The sequence below is a fragment of the Alligator sinensis genome, unplaced genomic scaffold (assembly GCF_000455745.1).
Source record: "Alligator sinensis unplaced genomic scaffold, ASM45574v1 scaffold647_2, whole genome shotgun sequence".
Lineage (NCBI taxonomy): Eukaryota > Metazoa > Chordata > Crocodylia > Alligatoridae > Alligator > Alligator sinensis.
The window spans coordinates 3,982,236-3,993,176 of record NW_005841832.1 but is presented as its reverse complement, the minus strand read 5'-3'; the positions used below and the strand labels follow the sequence as shown (position 1 = coordinate 3,993,176).

Genomic DNA, 10,941 nt, shown 5'->3' with positions numbered 1-10,941 from the left:
AAAAAGTTGGGAGTCTGTCAGTGGAGTGGGGAAGAAATAGGTGCAGGCTGAGTGGTGAGGATGAAGTGGCAGAAACAGTGACTCAGCAATGCCTTCCTCCATGACTACCTGCCACTGCCAGGGAGTTAATGAGAGTTCAATTCTGGGGAAAGGCCCCAGGCCCTGCAGCTCCCCTGGGGTAGGGCTCCCTCTTCCCACAAAGCTGAGAAAATTCCTCACTCCCCAGCCACAGGTTACCTGTGTAGAGGTGTAGGGCTCAGGGCAAAGCCTGGCTCTGAGCATCCACGCCACTGGTAAGGCAGCCCCCTGAGGGTCTGCCTATGGGTCAGGCTGGGAATGGGAATGTAGAGCTGGGGCCCTCACCTCTCACCAGCAGCTCCACGGGGTTGCTGTAGTATGACCAGCTGGGTGGCTCATTCTGGGTCTGGTAGCAGCAGGTGTAGTTACCACTGTCCTCCCGCCGGGCATTGGTGATGGGGAACTCGCCTTTGTTCCCAGCTGGCTCTGTGTGCCGCAGGGCACCCAGCACCCCAGCCTTGTACAACAGAAACCGCATGCCTGTTAGGTTTGCCTGGCAGTGGATGATCACATTGGCTCCTGGGGTGATGTTCCTGCTGGGGCTCAGGGAGATGGTTGGTGCTGGGAAGACTTCTGTCCAGGAGAGAGGGAGAGAGAGAGAGAGAGAGAGAGAAAGAGAGAGAGAGAATGAAACATCATACAAAACCCCACTTCCCAGCCTCCCCCTCACTAGGGGCAGTTGTAACCTGGGTCTTTCCCTTTGCCCATCCCCTAGGGTTTGGTGGCTGGTGACACACCCAGTGCTGGCATTGCTTCCCTAGAGGACCTGCCTTGGGTGCCACATTGAGCACTGACTCTTAGGCTCCTGTGATGTTACATATATTATGCAATTAATTGATCAATCCCACAATACATTCAGATTGGCCACATGTGCAAAGTAATTATCACTCCATAAAAATGTCCACCCAGCTATAAAGGAGCCAACCTTTATGAAGTTAGTGCTCAAAAATGTGTAACAACTTTATAGCTGGTTTCCATCCATCTTTACATTTGCCCATGTGGCAGGGCCTGTCTTACAGTGTGCCAGAGAGAAACCAGAATCAATCTGGCTTGAGACACATCTCTTGTTACTCATTTCACAGCCATTGTCCATTCTCTGAATTAGAGCAGTCATTTTTAACACGTTGATGTTCACCAGCTGGTGTTCTTTAATAATTAGATTATTAATAAACTCATTAATTACTCCAAATCAGGGATACTCTGCATATTTCCCTGCCTGGTGCCACCTGTACTGGGGTCACTCACTTAGTCATAATATTTTATGAAAGAAACATTTTTTTCAGGCGTCACAAAATACTCTTTTTTTACCATCTTTTCCTTTCCTGAAAAATTTGGGTTGTTTGGAAATGTTTCATTAGCACACTTTTTGCTTAGCCTCTTCCATTATGAAATAAGAGGAAAATCTATCAAAAACTGATCTAGACTGTCAAAATGAAGTTGACTTGAAATTAAATTGAACATTTCAATAAAACTTCTAGGGACAATGCATAAATACAATAAAATAGAGTTTGAAAGGCAATGTGCATGAACTTTTAATGTGGCAATATCATTTCCAATTGAACAAATAATACAAGAACATAAAAATAAGATGCATAACATTTGGAAATAAAATGTATATTAAAAATTTGACAAAATATCATAAAAATATGCTAATAAAAGTCAAGAAGTAACTGGAAAGCTATTTAAATAAATAATCACTGTAATGCTATTGGGAAATGCAATGATTTTGGAAATGAAATGCATATTTAAATAATTTGTTGATGCAATTAACTAACAAACATGAAAAAAATAATAAAATGGACCATTCTTTCAAATTAAATGGTAAAATTCTGATAACATTTCGAAAGAAAAATAAAGATACATTCTTGCCTACATACTAGGAGAACAGAACAAACAATGCCTTCTAATAAAGTAAGAGTCATCATCTTGAAAGAAAAAGGAGCATTAAATGACACCGACATTTTAATGTTTCTAAATTCTATTGAATACTCTTAAGATCATATAAATAAAATATAGAATGACATTAGGAAAAAGAATAGGGCTGGAATCACTTACTGCCTGACAGGTAGGAATTTCAGATGGGATGCCTGTGTAGAAACGAGACTTAGTTTAAGGGAGACAAAGTAGAGAGAGTAGCAGATTCCAGCCTCCCCCCCAAAGACTTTCAAATGCAGAATTATATCATGGAAGTCAGGTTCTATCTTCAGCTCTGGGTGGGCAGTGAGGTTTAGTACTTAAAGGAGGGAGATGGGACTCCTGGGTTCTATCTTCAGCTCTGGGAGGACAAGTCAGGCTGAATAGTTTAAGAAGGGGACTGGGACAGCCAGGACTCCTGAGTTCTATCTCAGCTCTACAAGGGATGTGGGGGCTGGCGGATCAGAGCAGGGGGCTGTGGGACACTAGATAGCTGGTGCAGGGGGCACACAGGGGTTGAATCGACTCAGCTCCTCACCAGGGGTGATGCAGGTAGAAGTGGCCACAGGTTCCGGTCCGGCAGTGTGGAAGGAAGAGCACCGTTAGTGAACTGCATACTGCGGCAGCCTGGGGCAGCACTCCCTAAGCCTGGCAGTGTACATGCACAGAGCAAAGAGCTGCTTGTGCCCTTACACTCAGCTCCAATTGAGTTAATAATTGGGAAGGATTTGCCTCCAACGATTAGAGATTAGGGGGTGGGGGGCAGGGATGGGGAGGCTGGGGGCCAGGATCCATGGTTTGGATGGGTAAATCGAGGCACAGGGAGGGAAGGTACAGGAAGGGAGAATGGGGTTGGTTGGGTTACCACAGGGGGAGTTGGGAGTCAGGACTCTAGGGTCCTATTCCAGTCCCAGAAGGGGAGTGGGGCTGGGAGCTAGGATGTCTTGACTCAAGAGAACACAGTATCTCACCTTTCACCACCAGCTCCACAGGGTTGCTGTGGTATGACCATTTGGGTGGCTCATCTAGGGTCTGGTAGCGGCAGGTGTAGTTACCGCTGTCCTCCTGCCTGGCGTTGGTAATGGGGAACTCACCCTTATTCCCAGCCGGCTCCACGTGCCTCAGGGCATTCAGCACCCCAACCTTATACAGTAGAAACCGCATGCCTGACAGGTCTGCCCGGCAGCGGATGATCACGTTGGTTCCTGGGATGATGCTTCCACTGGGGATCAGGGAGATGGACGGTGCTGGAAAGGCCTCTGGGGAAAGAGGGAGATGGTCCATGAGCCAGGGAGACCACCAAAGGGGAAAGGTCCTTGCCCCCCCCGCAAGCCACCCAGTTCCTTCCCTTGGAGCTGGTGTCTCTGAGGAAAAAGGCCTATGCCCCATCCCTGCCTCTTGAGCCAACCAGTGCCCCCACCCCATGAAAGAGGAAGGGGAAAATCTGTGTGCAGCCCCACTGAACCTCAGGTAGGAGTGGGGACATCACTCTCTGGTCTGGTCCTGAGAAGGAACTTGAAATCCTGCCTGGGCTTCTTGTGTAGCTGATGGTTTCCTGCCCCCAGAAACCCTTGTACTCTGTGGCTGCCTTTGGGGGCCAGGATTCCCACTCCTGTCTGTAGAAGCTGCTGCCCACCCCTGGCTAAGGAATCCTCTGGTGACTCAGCCTCTCTCTCCGCTCAGACTTCCCCTGTGCTGGGCCCAAGGGTGCAGGGCTAAGCTTGGTTCTCAGCAATTGCGCCATCATCACAGAGGCACCCTATGAGTGAGGCCATGGGCACAGGGACACAATCACCTTCATGCCCTACCTTGGCAAAGCTAGGGCAGACTTCAGCTGCATCTTCCAGATGGAGAAACTGAGGCTCAGAGACATTCAGGGTGGAAACAAAACCACTAATTTTGGGTGCACAATTTGACAGGCTTTCAGGCCCTTCTCCCCATCATATACCCTCCCTTCCTGGAGTAAGAGTGTGTCTGCGGGTAACTCACGAGGAGCAGCTGATAGGAGACAGGTCCACATGGCACCTGTAATGGAAAGTACAGGAGTTTGAATGCATGGGTGACAGGAAGAGTGTGGGGCACACTCTCTCCCCCTTTCACAGTGCATGATCCAAGCCAATGTGCTACAAACATGCCCCAGCCAGTGTCACAGCCATCCTAGGCATGGCTTGCCAGCTGGAACCAGTGGATAAGGGAGTGCTGCCCGGAAGTGTTAACTCTGAACCCTAACAATGGCAAGTTCAATGCTAGCACTAGTAGCTGTTCCCTTCCCCGTAAATGCTCAGAGGAAAAGCAAGGGTTTCACACCCTCTGTGTCAAAGTATAGTCTGCTCTAGCCCAAGCAAGGTGCACAATTCAGCGGGGTTAGACTCACATATATAGAAGACTGGACAATGGAAGAAACATGTGGGGGGAATTTTAACCCTCATGTACAGACCAGGCAGCGTGCAGAGCCTCTGCTGGGAGGATTTTCATCTGCACTGCTGTGGATCATACTGCTGCATGACTGCTGTTCCCAGTGCAGAGTCCAAGTGGTTTTGTACGTGAGCACCAGATGGAGCTCATTGGCAGCCCTGGTCGCATGCAGTGGCCACCTCCAGGGAAGTACCAGGGCAGATTTCCCAGGTTGTGCAATAGTCCATAAATCTGCCCAGCATATAGCTGCAACCTTCTTGTCACAAGCTAAGGGGAAAATTACCTCACGGTGTGAGCCTCCCCCCTGGTTTGGGCAGGATGCTACTTGTGTAACGGGAAACCACCAACTACAAGAGCAGGAGGGGAAGGTGGGGGTGGGGGGAAGGCAAGGTCAGGTGTCAGCTTCTGGGGACTAACATGCAAAGGTTCAGTAGCTGCTGCAATGTGGGGGCCCAGACCAGCTCAGGACCCTAGTTTGCACTGATCTAATCCCACCACTATAGGAGAAGCCTGAGGTGGCTATGTAGGGTGAGGTGAGGGAGAAGGGACAGGTGCTGGGGTGAGAGACAGGGGTGGCTGTTTGTGCGGAAGGTGAAGGTGAAGTGGTATGGATGTCATGGGGGAAGCAAGTGACTGTCAGGGAGGAAGGGTGTATAGCATGGGTGTGGGTTGGGGGATTGTGTGACAGGGGGCTATGAAGGGGAGATTGTACAGTGGCCTTTGGAACGGGGCGGGGGTGTGTACGTGACAGAGAGAGAGAGAGGGAGAGGGGGAGAGAGAGGATAGTTTGTGGATGTGCATGTAGAAGTTGCAGCGGTTCTATGCATGTGTTTGCAGGCTGTGTCCATGAGAAGTGGGGTGGTGTGTGTGTGTGGTGGGAGTGAAAAATGAGTACTTTGTGTGTGGAGAGAGAATCTGTGTGGGGAGAGCAGTGTGGGGCTCCCTTAACAGAGAGGCTGACATTGTCACCATCAAACCCCCGCAGGAAAAGGCCTTGGTAGGTTGTGGGGCTCAGATCAAGGACTGCGGGCAGGCAAAGGAGGAGGAGAAGGGAGTAACTGACTTACCAAGAAGAACAAGAAAGGCTGGAGTGGGACCCATGGTGCTGGTGACTCCAGAGAAGCAGGCAGGGCTGGAGTGTACCCGGCGCCGTGGTGACTGGTTTTGGGAAGGATACGCTAGATTTAGCCTCTCAACTGTAAAATCTTCCTCCTTGTGGCCTCCTCCTGCCCACAGTCTCCTTGGATGTCGCAACAGCTTTTGAGACAGCCTGATCTGGCCATGGGGCAGGGGCACTGGCTGGCTCAGGGGGTAGGAACAGGGCAGGGACCTTTCCCCTTTAGAAAATGCTGGCTTCAGTACAGCATTGGGGCAAAGGGAGTGAGGCGCAATTATTGCGTTCGTCTCAGGGGCTTTCACAAGGAGGTATCAGCTCTAGCAGAAGCAGAGGGAATGCCCTGGCTGAAGGAGTCATTTGGGACAAATTCATTCCCATGGGCAATAGGGCTGGGAGGAACAAGAGTCATGGCTCCCTGCGGTGGTCTCTGGTGTAGATTTGGGGGTCTGAGGGTTTTTTTGACAGCCCCTTTCTTATGCGAAATGAATCCTTCAGTGGAGTGAACACATAAACCAATTTTATTAGAATTTTCAATTATGATTATTGTTAGAAAATAAAGAACAACACAATATATATCTAGATATATTTTTATGATCCAAGCATAAATAAGAAGTCTTTTAACTTAGAATCTCTACATCTTAAAATCCTAAGAATTTCTAACAGGTGTCCAGCCTCTGAATCTGACCCAAATTCAGAGACTAAATTTTAAGAGGTGTTGGATCTTCATTATGTCTGCAGACAAGAACCTCAGCCAGAAGTAGAGGAACATCTCAGAGCATTGAGCCACTTCTGATTCCCTTCCTTGAACAAAGGCTTACAACATTACTTGATAGAAATGTCAAAAATATAGTAACAAAAAGGTGCCATTATGTCATTCTGTTAGTTTAGATCAGTGGTTTGCAACCTGTGGTCTGTGGACCCTTGTCTAAACCCATGTCTAAAGCGTCTGTGAAAGATGACTATGATCAATCAAACATATGTAAATACCTACACTTACAGTTCAAAGGGGTTCGCAACTCTATTCAAAATTTCCAAAGGAGTCTGCACCTTCATTCAAAAATGTTTACGGCTCTGCAAATGAATAAAGGTTGAAAACCACTGGTCTAGATGGCATACACTAACCTAATCCCTTGGTCAAGATGAGATGTCCTAAGACTGGCTAGTCTTCCATGAAGTTTCTCTCTCCTGTGACTGGGCAGTGGGCACTTCTACCTGTTCATTAATGTGCCATAATTACGGCGCATTAAGTTTAGTCCCTGTAATGACAGGTACTAACTTAATGTGCCATAATTGGCGCTATTGCACATTAGTGCAAACAAATGATCTTTTTGTGATGTTAATACACAATAGACTAAATCTTTTGTGCATTAGCATGTTAGCATGGGTTTTGCCTGCCTTGCAAATGCACAGTAGGATGAGTCTACTGTGGTCAGTGTCTCCCGTAGATGTGCCCACTGAGTTCCTTTTACATTACTTCCCTTATTCTCACTTATGTTAACTTGGCCTAACTTAAAGTGAACACAGCTAAAAGCTTACTACAGGTAATATAAGGCAAGATAAAAGGATTCTAGCTCAACACAAAGGTCTACCCTTGGGACGAATGCTACCAATTGGAACCAATGCAACACCACTTTTTAGTGAGCTGAGAGAGCTGTCCCAGTGTGTGTGTAGGAAGAATTGACCTGTTTTGTGTCACAGCCCAGGTACTGCTCACAGCTAGTGGAGATTCCCTTCTTTTCCAGTGCCCTCCCACCTGTTCCCCCCGCCCTGGATAGTGCTAGGCACAAGGGAGTGTGCAATATTTCCACACTCTTCACACTGGGGCCTTGTCACCTGAGAGGGAGCAGAGCATGGGGCCTAGCTTATTGGACTCACAGGCCAGCGCTGCTGTGTCTACTTTCTCCTGCAGGCCCCGCTCCATTATGGCTGTCCCCACACCTGCCTGGACCTCTTCAGTGGATCCTGGAAACAGAACCCTCCCTTTGCCACAGCTGCTTCTATGGAGGAGACACAAACTCCTGGAGTCAATCCATTTTGGGGTGCTGGAACCACTCCCAGACTGGGCGTGAACCCAGCACCCTCCCGAGACAGGATCCTCCTTCATCTCCTGCTCTGATCAAGTATCATCTTCTGCCCTAAAAGAGATACAGTGCCTCAGAGATGGCTGCATCTGTGCTAGATGAGAGGGCCCTGCATAAGCAGCTCCCCAATATACCCCACCACAGAGGTGGCTACATCTCGGCACCAGGTACACAGGAATCCCCTCACACCAGCCCCTAATGTGTCCCACACCAAAGGTGGCTGCGTCTTAGAATTGGGGAGGGGAGGGTCCCTTTGTAAATAGGCCCTATGACCAGCCTTTAGAAAAGGGCCAACTACTTGTAATGCTTTTATAAATGACCTGCATGACTGCACAATAGCTCCTGGCAGACTCCTTACCCACAAGGAAGGAGCTAATCTTTCCTCTGGGCTGGGAGAAGTGAGACATGAGCTTGACACATTGTGCTTCAAGGTGAGGGTAACATGCTAGCAGAGCTGGAATGAGAGCAACACCAATGAACTGAGCTGCCTAAGGAGACTCAGGACCCAGAGGCCCATACCAGACAGACAGCGCCAACACGGAGGTCTAGTAGCCAACACTTACTGTTGCAGTCTATGACTCCCAGTCAGGAAGGCTGCTGAAGGAAGGAACACAGCTCAGTGCGTGAAGTCCTGGCTTCAGTTACCACCAGCTCCAGCTTTTGGGGTGGCTGTGACCATATGCAGATCTAGGCTTTTGAAAAGGGGGTGGGGAGGTGCAGATGATGTGGTACATCATTCCATAAAACACAGTGAATGCTTTTATTAAGTTAAAAAGAAACTAGAAGCTTTACTAATAAGCTAGTAGCCAATGGCTATATTATTCAGTTTAAGATTGGATCAAAAGCAAATACAAATTTGCTCTATCATATAACGCATGACGTTTAAAAAAATCCCACAACACTGTAGCAAAAAACAATCAACATTTATTGTTTCTTTAGTCCTGTAGCTATTAGATTTAAATGTACATCTCCTTTTTCAGATTCATAAAACAAAATCTAGACTTCTTGACTTCACTGAAAGTTATTTCCACACCTGAGTTTTCATAGATTTCATAGACATTAGGGCTGGAAGGGATCTCGGAAAATCATTGAGTCCAGCCCCCTGCCCCAGGGGCAAGAAGTCAGCTGAGGTCACAGGATCCCAGCAAGATAAATGTCCAATTGATTCTCAAAGGAATCCAGAGTAGGTGCTTGCACCACCTCTGGTGGCAGTCTGCTCCAGGTCTTGGGAGCTCAGACTGTAAAGAAGTTCTTCCTTATGTCCAGCCTGAAACGGTCTTAGAGAAGTTTGTGACTGTTTGACCTTGTCATCCCATGGGGTGATCTGGTGAACAGGTGTTCTCCCAGATCCTGATGTACACCCTTTATATACTTATAGGCAGCCACCAGGTCCCCCCCGAGCCTACGCTTTTCCAGGCTGAAGAGTCCCATAGCTCTCAACCTCTCGTCATAAAGCCTGTTTTCTTGCCCTCTGATCATGTGTGTGGCTCTCCTCTGGACTCTTTCAAGCTTCTCCACATCCTTTTAAAATTGTGGAGCCCAGAATTGGATACAGTACTCCAGCTGTGGCCTCACCAAGGCCAAGTACAGTGGGAGGATGACATCCTGGGATTTGCTAGAGAAGCATCTATGGATGCAAGCCAGAGTTTTGTTTGCTTTGCCGGCTGCAACATCACACTGGTGGCTCATATTCATCTTGTGGTCAATCACGACCCCCAAGTCCCTTTCAGCTGTGGTGCTAGCAAGTGTAGCACTGCCGAGCCTATAAGCATGCTGCGGACTTTTCTTCCAAAGGTGCAGTTCCTTGCATTTTTTGTAGTTGATGGCCATCAGGTTTTCATCCTCCCATTTTCTGAGCCTGTCAAGGTCAGCCTGGATCACCATCCTGTCCTCGGGTATGGACACTTTACCCCAAAGTTTGGTGTCATCAGTGAACTTGGCCAGTCCACTCCAGACACCAATGTCCACATCATTAATGAAGATGTTGAAAAAGATAGGCCCAAGGACATAGCCTTGTGGGACCCCACTGGTCACAGTGCACCACAACAATTGACTTCCGTCAGCTACCTCTCTCTTGGTCCGACCGCAAAGCCAGTTCCCCAGCCAGTGGACTGTGATGTAGCCGAGGTTGCAGTTGGACAGTTTTTCTATAAGACGATCATGGGATACCAAATTGAAGGCTTTTTTAAGTCAAGATATATGATGTCAATCTCTTCTCCCTTGCCCAGGTGATATGTCACCTGGTCGTAGAAGGAGATGAGATTGGTCAGGCAAGACCTATCTGCAACAAACCCACGCTGGCTGTCCCTCAAGAAGTTGCCTTCAGCCAGTTTGTCAAGAAAGGTCTTTTGGATGATTTTCTCCAAGATCTTCCCGGGGATGGAGGTGAGGCTGATGGGCCTGTAGTTCCCTGGATCTACTTTCCTCCCTTTCTTGAAGATAGGCACCATGTTGGCCTTCTTCCAATCCTCAGGCACTTCACCTGAGCACCACGAGTTCTCAAAGATCCGTGCCAGTGGCCGAGCTATGATGCTTGCTAGCTCCTTAAGTACCTTGGGGTGTAAGCTGTCTGGGCCAGCTAACTTGAAGGTGTCCAACCTCTCAAGGTGTTCCTTCACATGGTCAACATTGATGTGGGGTAATAGATTCATAGATGTTAGGGTTCGAAGGGACCTCAATAGATCATCAAGTCCGACCCCCTGCATAGGCAGGAAAGTGGGCTGGGTTCAGATGACCCCAGCCAGATGCCTATCTAACCTCCTTTTGAAGACCCCGCAGGGTAGGGGAGAGCACCACCTCCCTTGGGAGCCCATTCCAGATTTTGGCCACTCTAACTGTGAAGAAGTTCTTCCTAATGTCTAGTCTAAATCTGCTCTCTGCTAGCTTGTGGCCATTATTTCTTGTGACCCCCAGGGGTGCCTTGGTGAGCAGAGCCTCACCAATTCCCTTCTGCACCCCCATGATGAATTTATAGGCAGCCACAAGGTCGCCTCTCAACCTTCTCTTGCGGAGGCTGAAGAGGTCCAGGTGCCCTAGTCTCTCCTCATAGGGCTTGGCCTGCAAGCCCTTAACCATACGAGTGGCCCTTCTCTGGACCCTCTCCAGGTTATCCACATCCCTCTTGAAGTGCGGCACCCAAAATTGCACGCAGTATTCCAACTGCGGTCTGACCAGCACCCGATAGAGGGGAATTATCACCTTCTTGGTTCTGTTCGTCATGCATCTGCTGATGCACGATAAAATGCCATTAGCTTTTCTGATGACTTCATCACGCTGACGACTCATGTTCACCTTGGAGTCCACTAGGACTCCAAGATCCCTTTCCACTTCCGTTCC

General features: G+C 48.5%; 1 protein-coding gene across 1 annotated transcript in view; it reads right to left on the bottom strand.

Moving 5' to 3' along the window:
• The window catches only part of LOC102369340 (immunoglobulin superfamily member 1-like), a 33,535-nt gene that overhangs the window by 753 nt on the left and 21,841 nt on the right, over positions 1-10,941 (bottom strand). Inside the window, 5 exon segments of the mRNA XM_014517335.2 lie at positions 364-835; positions 2,531-2,609; positions 2,942-3,251; positions 3,982-4,017; positions 5,475-5,647. Of these exon segments, the coding sequence (XP_014372821.2) occupies positions 364-835; positions 2,531-2,609; positions 2,942-3,251; positions 3,982-4,017; positions 5,475-5,647 (1,070 nt within the window).